Below are 25,422 nucleotides of genomic sequence, written 5' to 3'. Positions count from 1 at the left end.
GTAAAATTAAACAATACAGTAAATATTTTATTTGTAAAATCAAACAATATAGTAAATATTATATTTGTAAAATCAAACAATATAGTAAATATTATATTTGTAAAATCAAACAATGTAGTGAATATTTTATTTGTAAAATCAAACAATGTCGTGAATATTTTATTTGTAAAATTAAACAATACAGTAAATATTTTATTTGTAAAATCAAACAATATAGTAAATATTATATTTGTAAAATCAAACAATTTAGTGAATATTATATTTGTAAAATCAAATAATGTAGTGAATATTTTATTTGTAAAATCAAGCAATGTAATGAATATTTTATTTGTAAAATCAAACAATGTGGTGAATATTTTATTTGTAAAATCAAACAATATAGTAAATATTATATTTGTAAAATCACACAATGTAGTGAATATTTTATTTGTAAAATTAAACAATACAGTAAATATTTTATTTGTAAAATCAAACAATGTAGTGAATATTTTATTTGTAAAATCAAACAATGTGGTGAATATTTTATTTGTAAAATCAAACAATGTAATGAATATTTTATTTGTAAAATCAAACAATGTGGTGAATATTTTATTTGTAAAATCAAACAATATAGTAAATATTTTATTTGTAAAATCAAACAATATAGTAAATATTATATTTGTAAAATCAAACAATTTAGTGAATATTATATTTGTAAAATCAAACAATGTAGTGAATATTTTATTTGTAAAATCAAGCAATGTAATGAATATTTTATTTGTAAAATCAAACAATGTGGTGAATATTTTATTTGTAAAATCAAACAATATAGTAAATATTATATTTGTAAAATCACACAATGTAGTGAATATTTTATTTGTAAAATTAAACAATACAGTAAATATTTTATTTGTAAAATCAAACAATGTAGTGAATATTTTATTTGTAAAATCAAACAATGTGGTGAATATTTTATTTGTAAAATCAAACAATGTAATGAATATTTTATTTGTAAAATCAAACAATGTGGTGAATATTTTATTTGTAAAATCAAACAATATAGTAAATATTTTATTTGTAAAATCAAACAATATAGTGAATATTATATTTGTAAAATCACACAATGTAGTGAATATTTTATTTGTAAAATCAAACAATGTAGTAAATATTATATTTGTAAAATCACACAATGTAGTGAATATTTTATTTGTAAAATCAAACAATATAGTAAATATTATATTTGTAAAATCAAACAATTTAGTGAATATTATATTTGTAAAATCAAACAATGTAGTGAATATTTTATTTGTAAAATCAAACAATGTAATGAATATTATATTTGTAAAATCACACAATGTAGTGAATATTTTATTTGTAAAATTAAACAATACAGTAAATATTTTATTTGTAAAATCAAACAATGTAGTGAATATTTTATTTGTAAAATCAAACAATGTAGTGAATATTTTATTTGTAATTCGAACTAACTTTCTTGACTTTTTCTGTAATTTGCAACACTAGAAACACAGGAGAGGCAACGGAGGGAAATTCGAGGGATAAAAACAACAGTCAAATCACGAAAGAAAATCCTGGATTGAGTAGTCAATTGAGTACAGTAGGTAATAAAGACATCAACTGTATTTGGCAAAGGCATAATGGTTAGAGTGTCCGATCTGAGTCTGGGAGATCAGCCGTGCAAACACCAATCAAGTCAAACCAAAGACTTCAAAAATGGCGCGTGCTACTTCTTTGCTTAATGTTTAGCATTTAAAAGGTTAACAGCACGGACAATCCCCAAAGGTTTGCATCCATGGAGAGGAGGAAATTCCTCCTTAGGAAATGTCTCACTGAGTGTGGTGAGAAAAGCGGTGCCATTATTGTGATGTTGCTGGTACCACAACGTCTTGACGACACTTTCCCCAAGCTCAGCGGCTGTGTTTGTCTTGTCTAACAGTCTTGTGTCGTGTTGCTTATGTTCACATGCATGTCTGTGTGTGTGTGTGTGTGTGTGTGTCAGCTCCACTATGAGCTGAGCTTGGACACACACACACACACACACACACACACACACACACACACACACACACACACACACACACACACACACACACACCAAATTCTATATAGTATGACTCCGTTTTCTTTTTAATGTCAGATTCAGTTTTCTGTTTCAAGTCATCAGTTCCGTGAATTCCGTACGTTTTCTGTAATTGTGAAAAACCACTGGCTCTACGAGATACAGGGTGTCTCAAAATACATGGAACCCATGTCACTGCTAATAATTCTGCCAATATTAATGTTCTTGTTCTTTTTTTTTCAGATTTGAAGAGAGGAGACCATAACGACGAATAATTATCAATCAAAATGCCTTGGACAAAGGAGGAAAAAATATTTTGCATCACTACTTATTTGGAGACGAAATCATTCAAAACGGTGCAAGCAAAATTTCGCAGGAAGTTCAACTTCAACAACTATCCCCAGAAAAAACAAATTTATCATTGGGCACACAAATTTCAAGCCACTGGATCAGTAAACAACCTCAACAAGAAGGCAGAAACACCCAGTTCTGGCAGGAAACTGAATGCAAGATCTCCTGACAATGTGAATGCGGTGAGACATTCTGTCGGAAAGAGCCAGAAAAAGTCCATCCGAAGACGTAGCCAAGAGCTGGATCTTTCACGTGCGTCAGTGCAAAGAATCTTGATCAAGGATCTTCAGCTGTACCCATTCAAGATCCAGATCAAGCATAAACTCACACCAGCTGACATGGCAAAACGTGTTGTGATGTGCCGGTGGTTCGAGAACAAGATCGAAGAGGATCCTGACTTTCTTGATGATGTTTGGTTCAGCGACGAAGCACACTTCTTGCTCTGTGGGCATGTCAATAGCAAGAACAATGTGTTCTGGGGCACACGAGCCCCAGGCGAGGTGCTTCAGAGGCCCTTGCACTCCGTGAAATGCACGGCCTGGGTGGCCATCTCAAAACATGGCATAATCGGACCGTTTTGGTTTGAAGACGCAGACGAGGGGGCAGTCACTGTCACAAAGGAGCGTTACATTGTGGTGCTCAACAAGTTCTGGGGGGGACTTGGGAGACGTCGTGGCGTGAATCGAGATGTGCAATGGTTCCAACAAGATGGGGCAACTCCACATACAGCCAACATCACGATGGAGTGTCTGGACCACCGATTCCCTGATCGGCTGGTCAGCAGGCGCCGCGAACCCGAGTGGTCTCCGCATTCACCCGATCTGAACCCCCCAGATTTTTTTTATCTCTGGGGGTTCTTGAAGGACCACGTGTATGAGAATCGTCCTCAATCCATTTCTGAACTGAAAGTGGGCCATCACCCAGAAGATTCGTGCCATCAGGAAGGAAGAGTGTGTCAGGGTGATTGACAACTTCGTTCGTCGGCTTCAAGTGTGTCTAAGGCGCAAAGGCGGTCATTTGGAACATGTGCTCTAATAAATGTATCCTTTGAGCTAGAGACCTCAAATCTTCAGTTTTTCAATTGTTATCATATCAGCTTCCAGGAAATGTAATCTTTTTTGCAGTTTCTTGTCTGAGTAATAAATTATTATCATGTTAATGGGTTCCATCTATTTTGAGACACCCTGTACTAGCATACCACTTTATGCAATGAGTCACATGTGACGTTTCCTCATGAGAGAGCCATCCACAAATAAAAAAGCACCGATGGTTTGGGCATTACGTGCATGATTGAGGTTGACGTCATGTGAGCTTTCATGTTTTTGCTCATTTTTCAGCTCTCAAGATAAATTGTTGTTTCAGCAAAGAAATAAACACCTCAAGCCTGGCTGTGCTGGCTCATTTTATTCAGATGGAGATAATTATAAAACACCCCCTTTTTATACACATAAATTAGGGCACAAGGATAACAGTTAAAATTATTATTTTGGATATTATTGACAAAGAAAAACTGCACGTTTTTGTGGGCAGACAGCAAATTGAAACGTAATGGAACTCACATTGAAAGCTGACATGATAAGTTGGATTACATTGCTCGAGTCATTTGCCAAGATGCCGGCTGTGGTTCCAGGCATGAGGTCCGTATAGTTCTGTAGGAAATGAAGTAGATTGCACTCAAAACAGAACACAAAACAAGCCACTCATTTATTACAAAGTAGTAATCTCTCCGTGTCCTGACAGGATGGTGCACAAGGAGCACTGGGAATTTGATGAACGTGCCAGGATATCCTGATATATTGAATATCCTAACAGGATAGTCTGGGTTTGATTCCTGACCTGACTATACTGCCGCGTCCCCGGGGTTAGGACCCCTGGGTGACGAATGACCGAAACGAGCTTTAACTCCGAGGCGTACTTCGAACCTTGGCGGGATTATCTTTCCGCGTGCGCGGAAAAGGCCCAAAGCCTTATCTGATCACGGGGCTAATCCGAACCCACAGAACAAAGAAACGAAACAAGACACACAAAAGTAAGATGCAACAAATAATGAATTTAATCAAAATAAATGCAAAGACTAATCGTAATAGGCTAAGGTGAGGGACCCTCCAGCAGACTCAATTACAGACACAGGGAGAAATAAAAGAAACGAAATGGTTTAGTAATCAGCCGGCACTCAACTTGGCAGTTAAACCGAGGGCTTGTAGACGTTCGTCGCCTCCACACCACTGCGTGAGAAGAGCACAACAATGGCGCTGAGTCATGCTCCTTGCTTGACATCCCAACGTGAGGTACTTCTCGTGATGCCGACTGCCCCAAACCTCTCTTGGTCAGTCTCATCCCCACAAGCACACAGGAGCCAAAGATGCACCTCCGCCCGCGACCAAGACAGAACAAAGGAGAGAGCGGCAAACACGACTGTCCGGTATGAATCCCAGGATCAGAAGAATATGTGACCGCCTTTGACGAATGCCAGCACCAGAAGAGAGAGACCAAGATGGCGAGACGACGTCTTTTTGCTCCCCTAGCTCTCACATATTCGACGATGGCTTTTCGCTCTACCAATCCCTGAGCCCTGCCCATCACCCCATCGTGCCTCCACCAATCACGAAGGCCGGGGCGTGGCCTGGTGACATGCAAACGTGACCAATTTCCTGGCTGGCCGAATGTAATAAAACGGAAGGGAAGACCACAGGAGGCAACGTACACACTGGGGAATTAACCTTTAAGCCCTATAATTAATGAGCACAAAGCCACGCCTCTTATGGCGGCATGCAAACGCTCTTAACCTGAACATTTACCCTGCTTATGTACATCGAAATGGATTCTTCTTCTTCGCGTCACACAGTCTAAACTAAACTATACATTCCTGACTTTCCTAAGGTATTTCTTCACCTACCCCCACAAATGTAACAATACACTGTCGGGTTGATACTCTGCAGGCATTGCATCACAAAGTGCACTATCCCATGGATGGATGCTAAGCTGGGTATTCTGTCTGCTTGCATTGATTGTTGAACGTTAAATATCTCATAATGTTTTGCACTGAAGAGGTGGCAAATTATCACTGACGTTTTGGGGAAAATTCAATGAATACCTACCCAAACCTAAAGGGGTGACGACCTTGGTGTAATGGGGTTACTAAGGTTACTAAATGCATGTAGATTGGATAAAGAGAGAGAAAGAGAGAGAGATGTGACATGATTTACCAGAAGTAGTGTTTTTTTAGGGGGAATCCAGTAGTTATTTGTCTTCCCAATATTAATTTTAATTGATATATGTGGGGAAATTACATGCCCAGACTAGAAATCAAACCCACGTCCTCTGGAGAGCCGTACCAGTTCTCTGCCATCTGAGCTATCTGGGCGACCCTGACTGAGCATGCAATTTTCCCACACATATGATTGCCACTCTCTTTCCGTCAATGCTTCCAGGGCACTCGCTGCCAACCATAGGAGCAACAACGGCCTGAACACAAGAGGGTCTTCCTCCAATGGGGAGACAATATTAATTTAGCCGAGGCCGAGCGAAGTGAGGTCGAGGCCATTTATTCCTGCTCCGTGAAACACCCTGCAACCCATGCCTGCATGAAACTGATTTTTTGGAATGCCGGCCACATTTACCTTCCAATCAGGGATTGGCTGGGAGGAGACGGCCATGAGAGATGCAGCTGTGAGTCGCATCGAGGCTGCGAGTGGACTTTTTTGATATTGGTTGCAAATGAGTTGAGGCTTCCCGTGAAAGGGATTGCCCGCGACATCGTCCTATATTGCGATTGCAATTAAACCTGCGTCTCAGGTTTTATTACCAAGCGTGAGTTATTGTTGGCGGGAAAGCAAGAGCCTCCATTACAGGCCAATCTGCCATTTTGTCCTCGAAGAGGCCATCCGCTTGGTGCATCGTATTTGGTCGTTGGGATTCCCATATCGACATCATCGTGTTGATTGCCGTTGGTTTCCATATCGGCTTAATTCCCATATCGACATCATCGTGTGGATTGCCGTTAGTTTCCATATCGGCTTAATTTCCATATTGACATCACCGTGTGGAGTGCTGTTCATTCCCATATCGGCTAAATTCCCATATCGACCTCTCCCTTTGTAATTCCTCGTCCGCCGCCGTGACGATACCTGCCTGTTCTTGCCATTCTGCACGACTTCGACATTCACCCCGCGTTGAGATTCGTGTACGGACTTGGGGAATGTTACATTCCACTCATGTTTGGCGTATCGTGAGTTTATTGCTTTGAGAGCATTGGGGAATGATGGTACCATCATATGTATTGTTCATTTGATGCAAGTGATATTTTCATTGTACTCTCTTTCGTAGTGTTATTATTGTGTATGTGAGAGTTGTTAATAAAATTACTTGTTTTGTTTTTCAATTGCATTGGTGTGGTTTTACCATGGTTTATTAGAACACTCAGAATAACAAATCTTTCTGCCACGTTCCCTCTCGAGACTCTGAGGGGCACCGTAACCGGAGTTTGGGGAGGTAACACGTAATACATGGTCACGGATTGCTTAACCTCAATATGTGGCTGTTCTAAAATTACGTAACACTATCTTTTTTTCGTAATTTGTGCAACGAAATGCAACACTTGATTACAAAACATAACGTAACGCTTGATCATTTTGTCTTGGTGTTCTGGTGGGTGGAGTCAAGCGACAGATGTGGGTGTGTTCTGGCAGCTGTCCGACCAATGGGTGCACATTTCTAAAATTGACCCACAACAACAACAGCAACACAAAGCTCTTGTGTAGCTGTGACATATTGCTGGTAAAAAAACACTATTTACCTTGTACAAGTGAAACACAGCACGAGTTACTGCAAAGATGAGGTTGATGTTATTTTCTGCTAATTTCTCACTGAGCAGTCCGAGTGAAGGATAGTCCTGAAGGGTGAAGAAGTGTAAGAATTTAAGTATAAAGGATGAAGAAGAACAATGACTGCCAATGATAAAACAAGAACACGTCATGCGTAGCACGATACTTGCAAAATCCCCCCCCCCCCCCCCCCCAAAAGTTTTCCAATGATTCAGCAAATTGTCCGTTTCATGAAGACTAAAATTTACAATCTTGATCAAAGCTCGGGTCAACAGGATGAAAAGTGACGATTTTTCAGATGAAAAATGATGATTTTGGAAGGTTGACCTTGAGTCGACCTTTGACATTTTGACCTCAAAAATAGTTATCTCCCTATTTAGTGACTCAATGTGCAAATGCTGTTCAATTTTCAAGTCAATCGGATGAAAATTGAGGATATTAAAAATTTGGCCTATGTTGACCTTTTGGCCTATGTTGACCTCAAAAATAGATGGTGGTTGAATTCAGTGACCATATATATAAATCCTCTTAGAAGTTCAAGTCAATCAAATGAAAATTGGTGAATTTAGAAATTTGGCCTATGTTGACCTTTTGGCCTGTGTTTACCTAAAATATAATACATGGTTGAATTCAGTGACCAGATATGCAAGTCCTCTTCAAATTTCAAGTCAATTGGATGAAAATTGAGGATTTTAGAAATTTGGCCTATGTTGACCTTTTGGCCTATATTGACCTCTAGTATACTTTGTGGTTGAATTCAATCACCAGATATGCAAGTCCTCTTCAAATTTCAAGTCAATCAGATGAAAATTGAGGATTTTAGAAATTTGGCCTATGTTGACCTTTTGGCCTGTTTGGCCTATGTTCACCTAAAATATAATTTATGGTTGAATTCAGTGACCAGATATGCAAGTCCTCTTCAAATTTCAAGTAAATTGGATGAAAATTGAGGATTTTAGAAATTCGGCCCATGTTGACCTTTTGGCTTATGTCCACCTAAAATATAATTTATGGTTGAATTCAGTGACCAGATATGCAAGTCCTCTTCAAATTTCAAGTGAATTGGATGAAAATTGAGGATTTTAGAAATTTGGCCTATGTTGACCTTTTGGCCTATATTGACCTCTAGTATACTTTGTGGTTGAATTCAATCACCAGATATGCAAGTCCTCTTCAAATTTCAAGTCAATCAGATGAAAATTGAGGATTTTAGAAATTTGGCCTATGTTGACCTTTTGGCCTGTTTGGCCTATGTTCACCTAAAATATAATTTATGGTTGAATTCAGTGACCAGATATGCAAGTCCTCTTCAAATTTCAAGTAAATTGGATGAAAATTGAGGATTTTAGAAATTCGGCCCATGTTGACCTTTTGGCTTATGTCCACCTAAAATATAATTTATGGTTGAATTCAGTGACCAGATATGCAAGTCCTCTTCAAATTTCAAGTAAATTGGATGAAAATTGAGGATTTTAGAAATTTGGCCCATGTTGACCTTTTGGCTTATGTTGACCTCAAGAATACTTGGTGGTTGAATTCAGTCACCAGATATGCAAGTCCTCTTCAAATTTCAAGTCAATTGGATGAAAATTGAGGATTTTAGAAATTTGGCCTATGTTGACCATTTGGCCTATGTTGACCTCAAAAATACTTGGTTATTGAATTCAGTGACCAGATATGCAAGTTCTCTTCAAATTTCAAGTCAATTGGATGAAAATTGAGGATTTTAGAAATTTGGCCCATGTTGACCTTTTGGCTTATGTTGACCTCAAGAATACTTGGTGGTTGAATTCAGTGACCAGATATGCAAGTCCTCTTCAAATTTCAAGTCAATTGGATGAAAATTGAGGATTTTAGAAATTCGGCCTATGTTGACCTTTTGGCCGACGTTGACCTCAAAAATACTTGGTGGTTGAATTTAGTGACCAGATATGCAAGTCCTCTTCAAATTTCAAGTCAATCGGATGAAAATTGAGGATTTTAGAAATTTAGCAAAGTTGGTGACCTTTGGCCTATGTTGACCTTTTGACCTATTGACCCCAAAAACAATAGGCTTCTTGCTTTTGACTAACTCTACCATTTGGTGAAGTTTCGTGAAGATCGGTTGAAAATTGTGACCTGTATGCCGGTGACAAACAAACAAACAGACAAACAAACAGACAGACAGACAGACAGACAGAACCACAAACACAACCGACCAATATACTTGAAAAATCTTCGATTTTGCAAGTAATAAATTTACATTTCAATGGAACATAATGATTTCTGGCCAAAATGTGAGCATAACATTGAAAATGATTTGCTCGTAAAAACATTATTTCAGTTTACCAACGTATTTGCTGCTGTATAGCTGCCCTTTTCATTCAGGTGGCAAAGCCCATCGTTGGGTTGTGTAATTCCTGCAAGTTGCCCGTCAAGTGCAAGGTGAGAAGCAGCATCAGTTGCAAACACCAGCAAATGAGTCGCCTCCTTACGCCAGCCAATGCGCTCCTGCACACAGAAAACATGGCCGATGGATAACAACGAACAACCTTACCAAGGTTATCTGTGGATGGTGGATAATCTTTGATGGATAGGCATATTGTAGGTATCAAGAGCAAATCGTTTGGGAAAGTTCACATGAGATAGAACAGAATGACTTCAGGTGATGATGAAAAAAACACCATAACAATAACCTTAAAATCCAAGATAAATGTTTATCGGCACATATAACATTTTTTCACATTATAGTTACGATACTAATGTCTACAGATACGATACATTAATGCAAATTACAAGAAACCACAATAAAATTTGCAAATTAGTGAATATGTGAAATTTCGTTTTCATCAGCTTGTTCCTTTGCTTGAAAGTCTGAGTGGGTTCAAAATGGCACCAAGGAACCACCTTTCAACAGAACAGCGTGTGAAGATTCAAACTATGCAACAAGAATGGCACACTATGAAGAAAATATCAGATAAGTTGAAGATTAAATACAATCTCCAGATATCCAGTTGAAGATCTTGACTAGACGGCATCAGCCCACGGGTCCTAAAATCCTGCTCTGCCGCTCGTTCACACCCTCTCTCTGTTCTCTTCACCTCCTCTTTTGCTCAACGTCATCTGACATCAGCTTGGAAATCAGCCAACATCACCGCTTTACACAAAAAGGTGCAAAAACAGATCCTAGCAACTACAGACCAATCAGCCTGCTCCCAATTATCAGCAAAGTCATGGAATCCATCATTGCTTCAGATATCAAATCCTTCCTCTTCTCCAATGGCTTGATCTCTGATCATCAATTTGGATTCAGACCAGGTCACTCTGCTCTGGACATGCTGCTTTTTCTGTCTCAACAATGGATGGAGGTCCTCAATGTCAAACAGGAAATTAAAGCGGTCTCCCTTGACATATCACGTGCCTTCGATACGGTCTGGCACCCCGCTCTGCTGACCCAACTCTCCTCCTATGGTATCCATGGAAATCTCCACGCATGGCTTGCGGACTTCCTCTCTGGTCGTAGTCAACTTGTGGCCCTGAATGGATTTCTCTCATCTCCCCTTCCTGTTCAGGCTGGAGTTCCCCAAGGCAGTGTTCTGGGCCCTGTGCTTTTTCTGGTCTTTATCAATGATCTCTCCGACACTCTGGAAAATCCTCTCTATCTCTTTGCTGATGACTCTACGATCTGCCGCTCCATTCCTCATCCCTCAGATCGGCAGTCTGCAGCCTCCTCACTCTCTGCAGACCTGGACAAAATCACAGACTGGTCAAACAAGTGGAACATGTCTTTCAATCCTGACAAATCTCAAACTCTCACTATGTCTCTCCGAAAAGACCGTATGGATAGCCCTCCCATCCACTTTTTCAACAATCCTCTCCAAGAAGTTCTGTCACTCAAGCTCTTGGGTCTCACAATCTGCCATGATCCTTCCTGGGAAAACCACATTTCCAAGCTGGCCTCCAAAGCCAGTCGCCGACTGGGCATCCTCTGTCGTGCGAAGTCCTTCCTTGTCACACCTGAGCTCCTCACCACATACAAGGCTTTCATCCGCAGCTCAATGGAATACTGCTCTCCCCTCTGCGATGGTGCTCCTGCCTCACACCTAGCTCGGCTTCACGCTGTTGAAACCAAACCTTTCAGAATCATTGGAATCTCCCGCGATGAAGCTAACTCTGAGGGCCTTTCACTCACTCACCACAGGCAGGTTGGTGGTCTTTCTGTCTTCTATCGACTCCTCTCTGGCCTAGCCCCCCCCCCCCCCAGCCCTGTCTGTGCTCTGTCCCCCAAATACTCCTACAGGTCGCACAAGATCTTCCAGCAACCTGCAACCCTCTTCTGGTGAAACTGCCAAAATCAAGACTCTCTGCTCACCTTCACTCTTTCATTCCTCTTTTCTCCCGCCTCTGGAACAAACTCCCTCACTCTCTTCAATCCCACTCCTCCCTCCAGGTCTTTAAAACAGCTGTACACCACCATCTCTTATCTTCCCCCATCCAAAACCTTGATCTTTTCTACCCTCATTAATTCACCCCAGACCCACTTTTCTGAAATACCGACTTTTTTCCTGGAAGTCCTAGCTGTGTCCATGTGTTTTATACCTCTCCCACCCCATCCCCCTTTCCCACGCCTCCTCACCCAAGCCCTCTCCCTCCCACAGATCTCCCGATGTCCCTGCTCTCAAATGTTGTACTTGTGTGCTTGCCCCTCTCTCCCCATCTTGTCTCCACCTCCCTTTATTATGTCTTATGTATCCGTTTTTTTTTTTTTGTCATTAATGTTAGCTCTTACACGGGCCTCGATCTTGCATACAAAAAAAAAAAAATTACCTCAAAGAAACTGCAATGCCTCAAAGAAACTGGCTCGGGCACAAAAAATTTAAAGGCTAGGAAAACCCAGAAGAACCTCCCCAAGGCAAGACAAGCACTTGACGTTGCTCAGCTTACACGAATGAAGAAAATCAAGTCAACAGCTGATAAATTAGCAGGCCTGAACATTAACATCTCATCCAGCACGGTGGGCAGAAGGCTAGTTGCAGCAGGTCAGCATGACAGATTTGCAGCAAATAAACCAGTGCTGAGATCACAGATTAAGGTGAAAATACTGTAATTTGTAAGGTAACACCAAGATTGGGTGACTGAACAACGGAATCGGGTACTCTGGTGTCTCGTCTGATGAATCAAAATAGGAACTTTTTGGATCAAAGAGACGCCTGCTAGTATAATGAAGAGCTGGAGAAAGTTATGACACGTAATGTTTGCAGCCTATTGTTGAACTCTGTGACAGTCTGCGATTGTATCTCAGCTTTTGGTGTCGGAAACATGTTAAAATCAATGGGACGCTAACAAAAGAGAAATACAAGCAGATACCTCAGCACCATGCAGTTCCTCCTGGTGTTGACCTAATGGTTACGGCGGCGGGCTTGGGATCCTAAGGTCCTGAGTTCGAATCCCGTTCAGCTGTTGAATTAATACCAGGTGGGGTTGACTCAGCCTGTCATCCTTTCGAGGTCTGTGAAATGAGTACCAGGGTACTGGGTCCTTTCTCAAGGAGGTTGGTGGCAGGATTTGCACTCCGGCCACCGTAAAAACACCTCATTCCGGAGCACACGCATTGGTGTGTGCCGGGATGGTGCTGAGGAGTCGGCCAAGGACGCAGTGACGAGCTGATCCAGCATACACACCCATATATATATATATATATATATATATATATATATAAATAAATAAATAAAGCAGTAAAGTATGTTTGTTCGTTTGTCCTCTTATAACTCGAGAACTACTCATCGCAGAGCAAAACCAAAGGAATATTCGGAATCAGTACGTCTCAGAGCAACTACAGCACACCTTAAAATTTAAAAAACGTCGCGTTTTAAAATTATGACGTCATCAGCGTATTTCGGAACGTTAATTTTTCAACTTCATATTCGGAATCAGTACGTCCCAGAGAAACTACAGCACACCTTAAATGTTTTTAAAACCTTCGGGTTTTAAAATTATGACGTCATCAGCGTATTTCGTAACGTTAATTTTTCAACTTTGACGACAATGACTTCCGACTTCCGGGTTCGGAATGCGGGACCAATGCCATTTGACAGGGAATAAAAAATAAATGCGACATTCAATTGATGACAATGACTTCCGACTTGACTCCCCCCTCCCCCTCCCCTCCCCCCTCCACCCTACCCCCTCCCCTCCCCCTCCCCATTCCCCCCTACCCCTTCCCCCTCCCCCTCCCCCCTCCTCCTCCTCCCCTTCCCCGCTCTCCCTCCCCCTCCCCTCCCCCCTCTCCCTCCACTCACCCCTCCCCTCCCCCCTCCCTCCAATTGTAAATAATTTCGGAATTCACTTCCGTTTCCGGTCTTGCTGGCGAGGGTTCGTTTTTTCGCAGCTCCACACGCTCTCCATCGAAATCGAAGTTAAGTAATTGTTCCCATTTTGTATTTTCGTTAAAACTGTATTTATTTTATGGTGTATGTACGTATATTGTCCCGACAAAGATTTTCGGTGCAAATCTTTCATACCTGTATTGAAAATCGTGTTAATTCGTGTCGTCTTGAGGCCTTGTACAGTGTACACTGTACAACCTTGAGGCTTTGTTTTTCTCTCAGCGGTCTGTCGTTTGTGATCCAATAACTTTCGTTCTCTGTTTTCCCAGTCTTTCCACCCCAAAGCCTACTTCCTTATGTAAATCTCAACTCAAAAAAAAAGAAAAAAAAAGACATTACCTTCTCTGTGCTCATTCGTTTATTCATTCTTATTCGTTCGTTCGTTCTTCGACCACGTGTTTCTCCCCCATTTCCCCAGATAGATTGTCAAATTTCAACTCGTTATTTTATCGTCCATGCGATATTGTTTGATTATAGTTAGTTTTGGTTTGAATTTCCTGTAACTCGTAATTAATTAATCGTGTTCTGCTCCTCGTGTGTGGCCTTGTAGTTGTTCCCCCGTCGGTGTTTTGTTAACTTAAGCGTGTTTTGCTTGGCTCTTGGTTTTTTCCCCTTCTACCCCGAACATAATACTCTGTCTAACGTTCTAAATCCCCACCGCCCCCCCCCCAAAAAAAACAAAAAAAACAAAAACATTTATTTTCTTTTCTCCACGTGTACTGTTGTCTCATCCTGTATTTTCTGTCCAGGTGTGCTGTTCGCCCCGCCCCCATTATCTCCTTGCCATCCACCGTTTGCCCTGTTCACGTGACTCGTGGTGGTCCCTCTCGGCTCTCCCCCCGTTGGTATTTTTGTGCATATAAGATTGTTCACAGTTCTGTTTAAATATTATTTAAATATGTTTAACCTTTCCCCTTCTGTGTTTTATTCAGTGGTATATTACAACACGCTGTTTTTCTTCCTATTTAAAAGGCTTTTCTCAATTTCCTCTCCAACTCATTCCACTTCAAAAAAAAGAAATTCAATATCTTATACTTCTCCCTCACTACATGGTCTAAATTCACATTCATTCCATCCCTCCTCCATCATTCTGAATCGGCTTGCTAACTTGAAAATCACAACAAACCCAATTTGTTATCAATGTTCGTCTTTCTTTAATCATCCACTTTCTAAACTCCCCTCTTGCCCCTCCCATCCAAATCCCCCCCCCCCCTTGCACCTACACTCCTAAACTACCCCCTTGCCCCTCCACTCTTAAACTCCCCCCTTGCCCCTCCACTCCTGAACTCCCCCCTTGCCCTTCCCCTCCTAAACTCCCCCTTTGCCCCTCCCCTCCTAATCCCCCCCTTTGCCCCTCCACTCCTGATCTCCCCCCTTGCCCTTCCCCTCATAAACTCCCCCCTTGCCCCTCCCCTCCAAATCCCCCCCCTTGCCCCTACACTCCTAAACTCCCCCCTTGCCCCTCCACTTCTAAACTTTCCCCTTGCCCCTTCCCTCCAAAACTCCCCCCTTGCCCTTCCCCTCCTAAACTCCCCCTTTGCCCCTCCCCTCCTAATCCCCCCCTTGCCCCTCCACTCCTGATCTCCCCCCTTGCCCTTCCCCTCATAAACTCCCCCCTTGCCCCTCCCCTCCAAATCCCCACCTTGCCCCTACACTCCTAAACTCCCCCCTTGCCCCTCCACTTCTAAACTTTCCCCTCACTCCTCCCCTTCAAAACTCCCCCCCAATCCCTCCCATTCAATTCTCCCCCCATACCATTCCTCTCCAATTCTCCCTCCTCCCCCCTCCTCCTCCAAGCTGCCTCCTCCCCACTTCGTCTCCCTTCTATCTCATACCTCCACCCCCCCAAACCTTCTACTTTCCTCTGCCCCCCCTCAAACAACCCCTCACTGTGCCTCATCCCTTCACCATCAAACCTTTCATCCTCCTCATCCTTCCCTTTCTTGGAACTCTTCTGCAACATCTGACACACTATCAACTGCTCTCCCTACCTCCCCCTCTCATCCTTCATCTTACCCTACTCCTCCCCTCCCCTGTCCTGTACCCGATGCTCCCCCTCTCTCTTCATTAACGGTATGGACCTCAAACATCCGGGGCCTTCGCTCAAACCTGACTGATCTCTCCATACAGGTTGCTTCTGACAATCCAGACTTGATCTGCTTAACAGAGACTTTCCTCCTTCAAGATGTCTCTGATTCCTTAATATCTCTTCCTGGTTACTCCCTCCTCCGGTATGATAGACCTGAGCCTCGGCCTGGTGGTGGGGTGGCTATCTTTGTCAAAAACTCTCTTCCTCACTCTCCTTGCACTGCCCTCTTTCCTCCTCACCCGCAGGAGTACCTCTGGTTACGGCTTCCTCTCCGCTCCCACCTTTTGTTCATATGTGTTCTGTACCGTCCCCCAAACAGTGATGACTCCATCTACATTTCACTGTCTGACAACATGGACCAACTTCTATCCACTCATCCCAACTCTCTCTTCCTCATATGTGGTGACTTCAACTGTCATCATGCCACCTGGTTGGGTGTGGGTTCCTCTCTCACCAGTCATGGCACCTCAGCAAAGGACTTCTGTGACTCACTGGGATTGACACAATCTGTCAATTTCCCGACCCGGATCTCAGCCAATGGAGTATCTTCTCTTCTAGACTTGGTTATGACAAACTTCCCTGCTAATGTCTGCTGCTCTTCTTCTGCTCCAATCGGTTCTTCTGATCATGTGCTTGTCAAAGTGGACATCTCTCTGGCCATTCTCAGAGAGCCTCCTCAGCGTCGACGAGTCTGGCATTTCACTCAGGCCGACTGGGACGGTCTTCAAGCAGCCATCAATCGTCTGGATTGGTCTCCCATCTCCACTGCCTCTGACATCAATTCTTCCTGGGAATTCTTCCAAAGCAAACTGATCTCTCTCATGCACAGATTTATCCCATCTCGCCTTCAATTGTCTTACCCTTCCTCCCGTCCATGGTACACTGAATCTTGTAGTGAGGCAGTTGCCCTGAAACAACTTGCCTTTGCCTCTTGGAAGGCTAATCCAACTGAAGGCAATCTCAGTTCCTTCCACCAAGCTCGGAACAAGTGTGTGTCTACCCTCAGGAGTGCCAGGAAGCACTATCCCTCCTCACTCAAGAATGAACTCTCAAACCTGTCTCCTTCCTCCAAATCCTGGTGGCGTCTGGTCAAATCCGTTTCTGGTGTTTGTTCCCCCTCCATCCCCTCCCTTACCTCAAATGGCCACACAGTTGACATCGCACGTGACAAAGCCGAATGCCTCAACTCTGTGTTTGCCTCAAAATCCTTAGTCCCAAACCCATCTCTCTCTGTTCCCACCTTTCCCAGTCGAACCCAACTGCTCCTGGACTCTGTGTCCTTCTCTCCTGACAAGGTGGAGGAGTTTTTGTCAAACCTCGACTCTGATTCTGCAACTGGACCAGACGGCATCAGCCCACGGGTCCTAAAATCCTGCTCTGCCGCTCTATCTCACCCTCTCTCTGTTCTTTTCACCCTATCTTTTGCTCAAGGTCATCTGCCAGCATCCTGGAAATCAGCTAACATTACCGCTTTACACACAAAAGGTGCAAAAACAGATCCTTGCAACTACAGACCAATCAGCCTGCTCCCAATTATCAGCAAAGTCATGGAATCCATCATTGCTTCGGATATGAAATCTTTCCTCTTCTCCAATGGCTTGATCTCTGATCATCAATTTGGTTTCAGACCAGGTCACTCTACTCTGGACATGCTGCTTCTGCTGTCTCAACAATGGATGGAGGTCCTCAATGCCAAACAGGAAATCAGAGCTGTCTCCCTTGACATATCACGGGCCTTTGATACGGTCTGGCACCCAGCTCTGCTCACCAAACTCTCCTCCTATGGTATCCATGGAAATCTCCATGCATGGCTTGCGGACTTCCTCTCTGGTCGTAGTCAACGTGTGGCCCTGAATGGATTTCTCTCATCTCCCCTTCCTGTTCAGGCTGGAGTTCCCCAAGGAAGTGTGCTGGGCCCTGTGCTTTTTCTGGTCTTTATCAATGATCTCTCCGACTCTCTGGAAAATCCTCTCTATCTCTTTGCTGATGACTCCACTCTCTGCCGCTCCATTCCTCTTCCCTCAGATCGGCAGTCTGCAGCCTCCTCACTCTCTGAAGACCTGGACAAAATCACAGACTGGTCAAACAAGTGGAACATGTCTTTCAATCCTGACAAATCTCACTCTCTTACTATGTCTCTCCGAAAAGATCGACTGGACAACCCTCCCATCTACTTTCTCAACAATCCTCTCCAAGAAGTTCTGTCGCTCAAGCTTTTGGGTCTCACTATCTGCCATGATCTTTCTTGGGAAAACCACATTTCCAAGCTGGCCTCCAAAGCCAGTCGCCGACTGGGCATCCTCCGTCGTGCGAAGTCCTTCCTCGGCACACCTGAGCTCCTCACCACATACAAGGCTTTCATCCGCAGCTCAATGGAATACTGTTCTCCCCTATGGGCTGGTGCTCCTGCCTCACACCTGGCTCGGCTTCACGCTGTTGAATCCAAAGCTTTCAAAATCATTGGAATCTCCCGCGATGAAGCTATCTCTGAGGGCCTTTCACTCACTCACCGCAGGCAGGTAGGTGGTCTTTCTGTCTTCTACCGACTCCTCTCCGGCCTTGCTCCCCCAGCTCTCTCTGTGCTCTGTCCCTCAAATATTCCTTCAGGTCGCACAAGATCTGCCAGCAACCCTCTGATGGTTAAACTGCCGAAATCTCGGCTCTCTGCTCACCTTCACTCTTTCATTCCTCTTTTCTCCCGCCTGTGGAACAATCTCCCACACTCCCTTCAATCCCTCTCCTCCCTCCAGGTCTTTAAAACAGCTGTTCACCACCATCTCTTATCTTCCCCCATCCATAACCTTGATCTTTTCTACCCCCACTAATTCACCCCAGATCCACCTTGTTTGAAATTCCAACTTCTTTCCTGGAAATCCTGGCAGTGTCCATATGTTTATACCTCTCCCACCCCCCCCCCCCCCCCTTCTCATGCCTCCACCCCAAAGCCCTCTCCCTCCCACAGATCTCTCGATGTCTCCATGTCTCTCGGTCCCTGCTCTCAAATGTTGTGTTTGTGTCCTTCCCCCTCTCTCCCCATCTTGTCTACCGCTCCCGATGTTATTTGTTTTATGTGTCTGTTTGTCTTTCTGTGTGATTAATGTTCGCTCTTTCACGAGCCTCGATCTTGTATACAAAAAAAAAAAAAAAAAAAAAAAAAAAAAATTCAAAACAGAAAACGTACTGTTTTTAGGGACGTCATAAAGGACACATACAAGAGGCATGAATAACTATTTTAACGTGTAAACAAGGTGGTGTAAAAGACGGTGCATCAACGGCAGTAAACTTCCGAAATTGTTTTTTTCTCCACCCTTTAAAACTTTGATTTTATTTCAATTTAATTATATGCTTTAACACTGTAGAACACAAATCACCTTGTTGCCACTTCCAAAAACCTCCAATTTAGGAGTACTTGGACAATATATTATGCCATTTTACACCATCTCGACCAATCCAATTTGCCTCTCAGCATTGGGGAATATTGAGATTCTGACAAAATTGTGGCTCGTGTGAAATACTGATTGTGCTTGGCACCTAATTGAAATGGCACCATATTACACATTTATTTTGATTTTCGAGTCCAGGCATCAAACTTGTATTTTCAGATTTCTCCCATCCAACGAGGAATGGAAACATGACTTAAGAATGAATAGAGATCAGACTAATTAGCATAAGAATGACATCAATTAGCTACAATTATACCTTTAATTAGACTAATAAGTACAAACATGAAATTTGTCACAAATAAAAGTTGACCATATATGTAACAAGAATCAGATACTTAAGAATGAAAATAAATCAGACTAAGGGTCTTAAGAATCTTATTAAAGTAATTGTCCTTGGCCAAACGTGACCACTTCCACTTCAATAGAAGTTAGGAGAACAAATTTGAAAACTACATACAAAATATATACTTGATACATGCACTTTGAATTTTTCCTTTATTTTTGCCAAACCTTTCACGATCGAATATTAAAGTGTACAGTTGATGCAGCGACCCTGCACGTGTGGCAGATTTCTGTTGCATCTCCACCACCCGCATGTTTTTAAAATCATATTCAATTTGACCTCTAATGTAACAGGCTTTTGTTGTTTGTTCAGATGAGGTGTGATTTGCGAAGTTCTGGTGGGTCTTTTGGCACCCATTATGGAGTGTTTGGGCTGTTTCAAAAGAAATGTAAACGTCTCTATCACTGAGCATCTTCCAATCCATGGAATTAATACAGTGTACAATACATGTGAAGTCGAGAGAAAACATGTTTATGTGCATCCTGGGTGGTTGGTGTTTCAGGCATGTGGTTTGAAAGTTTTTCCTTGTGATGGCATTGCGATAAAGTGAAATATGTTTGCGATAATCAAATATATTGTGGTGCTGTGCACACACGACTCGATTGCCAGAGAGGTAGGCCACAACGCGTTGGTACAAACAAAGAGCCTTTATTAAGAGCTCGCACTTCAGCACTGGGCGGGCTCGAGCTTAGAGCCTGCATATATGTCCCGAGGCCACGCCTTGCCCCCGGGCGTGGCCGATCGGTCGAAAGGTGGGGCATGCGTTTTCGTTCCCCGCCTGGACGCTCGCACCACCCACTGGTGCGCGGAATTACTGTCCCTTGTGCCCGCCACACGTGCCCCCCCAGAATTCCCGCGCACCTGAAGGGTGAGTTTGCGGGGAAGCCGGATGACCCGGCCGAAATGCCCCCTGGCGATGCGTGCAGGGCTGGGGGGTAGCGGGACGGCGGGGCTGGGGGGTGCCGGGGGTCCGACCGCCGGGGGGCGGCCTCGACGCGGAGGCAGAGCTGCTTGCAGGGGGTGGTCGAGATCGAGGTGGGCCGGCTTGAGGCGGTCCACGGAGATACGATCCGGGGCACCGCCGATGTCGACGGTGAAATATTTGTCCCCGGTCTCCAGCACGCGGAAGGGCCCGTAGTACGGGGGCCGCAGCGGTGCCCGGTGGGCGTCGTGCCGGACGAAGACGTACTCCGCCATGCAAAGCTCCGGGGCGACGTGGGAAGACGGGCAACCGTGGTGTGCCATCGGCACCGGGGCGAACCTCCGGGCGGTCTCCTGCAGGGTGGAGCGCTGTTGCGCCGCGGACCAAGGAGCCGTGGAGTCGGGGATAAATTCGCCCGGTACCCGCAGTGGTTGCCCGAAGATCAGCTCCGCCGAGGACACGCGCAGGTCGTCCTTGGGTGCCGTCATGAGGCCCAGCAGGACCCAGGGGAGCCTGTCGGCCCAGCTGCCGTCGCGGAGGCTGGCCCGGAGCGCGGCCTTCATCGAGCGATGAAAGCGCTCGCACAGGCCATTGGCCTGGGGGTGGTAGGCCGTGGTGCGGTGTAGTTTTACGCCGAGCCCTTGCGCCACCGCGCCCCAGAGCTCCGAGGTGAACTGGGGGCCGCGGTCGGACGAGATGTCCGAGGGGGCACCGAACCGGGCAACCCAAGTGGCGATGAAGGCCTGCGCCACATCAGCCGCAGACGTCGCCGCCAATGGGACGGCCTCCGGCCACCGTGTGGTGCGGCCCACCATGGTGAGGAGGTGGGTGAACCCCCGCGATGGGGGCAGAGGTCCCACCAAGTCGACGTGCACGTGGTAGAACCGACGCTCAGGCACCGCAACCGGGGCCAACGGGGCCTGGGTGTGGCGGTGGACCTTTGCGCGCTGGCACGCGAGGCACGTCCTGGCCCAGTCGCGGACGTCCTTCCTGAGGCCATGCCAGACGAACTTCGCCGCGACAAGCTTCTGGGAGGCCTTCGTGCCCGGGTGGGACAGGCCGTGGATGGCGTCGAACACTGGGTGCTGCCAGCCAGCGGCACGATGGGGCGAGGCCGGCCAAGGGAGACGTCGCACAGGAGGGCCGCACCCGCGGCGTCGAACGGCACCGCGGTGACGTGGAGGTCCGTGACGGCGGTCCGCAAGGCCTGGACGCCGGGGTCGGCAGTCTGGTCCCCCGCCATCCGGGCATTGTCGATTCCGAGGTGGACCGCGTGCGCGACGGACCGGGAAAGGCAATCCGCAACCGGGTTGTCTTTACCCGCCACGTGACGGATGTCCGTCGTATACTCGGACACGGCAGAGAGGTGACGCTGCTGCCATGCCGACCATGGCTCGGCGACCTTGGCCATCGTGAACACAAGGGGCTTGTGGTCGACGAAAGCCGTGGACGGGCGGCCCTCCAGCAGATGGCGGAAGTGTCGGACCGCCAGGTGGAGCCCGAGCAGCTTGCGGTCGAAGGTGCTGTAGCGGTGTTCGTGCGGGCGAAGCTGCCGGCTAAAAAACGCCAGCGGCTGCCAAGCATCACGCACCCACTGCTCGTGCACCGCGCCCACCGCGTAGTCCGACGTGTCGGTGGTGAGGGCGATCGGTGCATCGGGCGCTGGGTGCGCCAGCATGGTGGCGTTGGCCAGGGCCAGCTTTGCGCCCGCAAACGCCGTGGCCATCGGCTCCGACCAGGCGGTCACCTTTGCCCGGCTTGCCCCGGAGGGCCTCGTGCAGGGGGCGGAGGAGCTGGGCGACGTAGGGCACGAAGCGGTGGTAAAAATTTACCATGCCCAGGAACTCCTGGAGCCCCTTGATTGTGCGGGGTCGCGGGAAATCCTTGACCACCTCTACCTTGGCCGGTAAAGGGACGGCCCCGTGCCTGATGATGCGGTGCCCCAAGAAGTCGATGCTGGCGATGCCAAAACGGCACTTTGCGGGGTTGATGATTAGGCCATGCTGGCCCAGGCATTCGAAAAGCGTGCGGAGGTGGAGCAGGTGCTCCTCCCGGGACGCCCTCGCAACTAGTATGTCGTCCAGGTAGACATAGAGGAAAGGTAAGTCACGCAAGACGCTGTCCATAAGCCGTTGGAACGCCTGGGCCGCATTCTTCAACCCGAAAGGCATTCGCAGGAACTCGAAGAGGCCGAAAGGGGTGATGATGGCCGTCTTCGGGACATCGTCCAGTTGTACGGGGACCTGGTGGTAGCCTCGGATGAGGTCCACCTTGGAAAACACGGTCGTGTTTGCCAACCGGGCGGAAAAGTCCTGGATATGCGGGACCGGGTAGCGGTCGGGGGTGGTGGCATCATTGAGCCGGCAGTAGTCACCGCACGGCCGCCATCCTCCGCCAGGCTTCGGCACAACGTGCAGCGGAGAGGCCCAAGCGCTGTTTGAGCGCCGCACGATACCCAGCCGTTCCAGCGTGGCGAACTCCGCTTTCGCCACGGCGAGCTTCGTGGGTTCGAGTCGGCGTGCCCGGGCATAGACCGGCGGCCCGACCGTGGGTATATGGTGCTCCACCCCGTGTTTAACGGCCACCGCTGAGAAGGTGGGCCGCGTGAGGGCCGGGAAACTGGCTAGGAGGCGGGTAAAGTCGTCCGCTGCCGGAAGCGTGCAAACTTAACTCGCCGGGACGGAACCTTTCAGCAAGCTGCTTGGCAAGCTGCTCAGTGAGCCGCTCAACGAGCCGCTCAGCGAACAAGCGAGCGAGCTGAAGGTTTCGGCCTGGACGAGACGTCTGCGCTTAACGTCGACCAACAAACCATGCACACATAGGAAATCCGCACCGAGCAGGGCAATTAGCACGCTGGCGGTGACGAACGACCATTGAAAGCGCTGCCCTCCGAACCGCAGTGAGAGGCAACGCTTCCCGAATGTGCGGATGGGTGTTCCGTTGGCGGCAAGCAAAGCGGGGCCCCGGCCCGCGGCTTGCTTGTCGGAAGCAGAGGCAGGGAGGACGCTTACCTGCGCTCCTGTGTCGCAAAGGAAACGGCGCCCGGACAAGGTGTCCGTGATGCACAGGAGGCTGCCGGAATGGCCGACGCTCAGGGCCGCTAATGAGCGCCGGCCTGGTCGTTTCCCGACCTGTCAAAAGAGCACGGCAGGCGACACGTTTTAGCCTTGCGGCCGAACCTGGCGTGGTAGTAGCACCAGGTTTGTGGCGGTGACGGCCGTGGTGGTGGCAGCGGTGGTAGTGGGCGGAGCGCAACAGTGGCCACGAGGGAAGCCGGGGGCGCTGTAGCCTCTGCCCCGGGATCCACTACGGCAGCACCGTAAACCGACCGCATGTCGCAGACGGCGAAAAACTTGTCGGCCTCTCCGGCCAGGGCGCGGGGTTCCATGATGTTGGAACCGGCCAGCGTGAGGCGCACCTGTATCGGTAGCTGACGGAGGAAAAGTGCACGGGACAAGAAATCTGGGCGCTGGTCTCCAAGCAGCGACAGCATGAAATCCATCCGGACGGATGGTCGTGTGTCGCCGAGGGCGGGAAGGTCCAGGAGGCGGTCGGCCCGTTCGATCTCCGTGAGCCCGAACGTGGCGAGGAGATGTTTGAGCGCCTCGTACTTGTTGTCGCCCGGCGGGCGCCGAAGGATGGACACGACTCGGGCGGCAGTGCCGGGCCCGAGGGCGACGACCACGTGGTAGTACCGGGTCTCGTCCGCCATGATGCCTCGGAGCTGAAATTGAGCTTCGGCCTGCACAAACCAAACGTCGGCTTGTGCTTCCCAAAACTCAGGGAGTTTGACGGCGACGGCGTTGGTAGCCATGGCGCGTTCGGGGGTCAGCAACGGCTGAACCAATCGGGGTCACCAGTGTGGTGCTGTGCACACACGACTCGATTGCCAGAGAGGTAGGCCACAACGCGATGGTACAAACAAAGAGTCTTTATTAAGAGCTCGCACTTCAGCACTGGGCGGGCTCGAGCTTAGAGCCCGCATATATGTCCCGAGGCCACGCCTTGCCCCCGGGCGTGGCCGATCGGTCGAAAGGCGGGGCATGCGTTTTCATTCCCCGCCTGGACGCTCGCGCCACCCACTGGTGCGCGGAATTACTGTCCCTTGTGCCCGCCACAATATAGTCATAAAAACTAAGATGCGATAAATCAAAACTGCGCTATGCGAATTTGCAATAAGCGAAGACTTATTGTATAAATTACTAAATAAACAACTATGGAGTTCATAGAGCACGTTACCCAGTGCAGTGTTCAAATATATACTTCAATTCAAATAAAATAATGACTAAAAGTTAGTCTAAAAAACATAATTGAAGTTTTATCGCTATTGAAGCAGTTTTATACATCACCCTTATACACCACCTTATTTAACATGTCCAGGTACTGCAAAACTGGAGATTATTGGAAGTGACAAGAAGGTAATTTGTGTTCTAGAGTGTTCAAGTATATAATTCAATTTAAATAAAATAAAGATTGTAAAGGTCGTATAAAAATAAATTCCGGAAGTTTACCACCGTTTTATCACCTTTGACGCAGTGGCTATTGCACCACCCTATCTAACATGTCACATGAATTATTCATGCCTGAGGTATGTGTCCTTTATCACGTCGTTAAAAACAATAAGCTTACTCTTTGGAATGATTTTCAATTTCGTTTGACTGGCAGGCAAGCAGACAGAGTTTTAAAAAAATAAAAAATAAAAATAAAAATCGCACCCATGTCCAAAGGAAGCGGTTCAGTTTGGCATTTTTAATATGAAATAGGCAAAGACAAGAAACGAACGAAACCCTTTAGAATTACCCTTTAGGACCACTTAGAATTACCCATTGGAACACTTTAGAATGACCCTTTTGAACTCTTTAGAATTACTCTTTAAAATTACCGGATATGTGGTTGTACGCCCAACGCAAGGCGGGGGCCAAATCTTCCCCATTCTTCCCTGCTGCCCCAGATTTGTCAGGGCAGCATAGTCACGGTCAGAGTGCCGATCGGTCCCCATGGACCGGCCCTTTCCCTCTCGTCTCTCTCTC

The 25,422-nt window shown here is 46.4% G+C and overlaps 1 protein-coding gene across 2 annotated transcripts in view; it reads right to left on the bottom strand.

Annotated features, from left to right (window-relative positions):
* LOC137437527 (integrin beta-5) overlaps window positions 1–25,422 on the bottom strand; it is a 129,051-nt gene that overhangs the window by 84,048 nt on the left and 19,581 nt on the right. For both annotated transcript variants that reach the window (XM_068131920.2, XM_068131921.2), the window contains exons 6-8: window positions 9,559–9,720; window positions 7,203–7,298; window positions 3,967–4,056 (exon numbers count right to left, since the gene is read on the bottom strand). In XM_068131920.2, coding sequence (XP_067988021.2) covers window positions 3,967–4,056; window positions 7,203–7,298; window positions 9,559–9,720 — 348 coding nt within the window. The remainder of the gene's footprint in view (window positions 1–3,966; window positions 4,057–7,202; window positions 7,299–9,558; window positions 9,721–25,422) is intronic.

This window comes from Myxine glutinosa, chromosome 12 (genome assembly GCF_964187855.1).
Source record: "Myxine glutinosa chromosome 12, kmMyxGlut1.1, whole genome shotgun sequence".
Lineage (NCBI taxonomy): Eukaryota > Metazoa > Chordata > Myxini > Myxiniformes > Myxinidae > Myxine > Myxine glutinosa.
The sequence above is the reverse complement of the archived record's forward strand: the minus strand, read 5'-3'. Positions and strand labels throughout refer to the sequence as shown.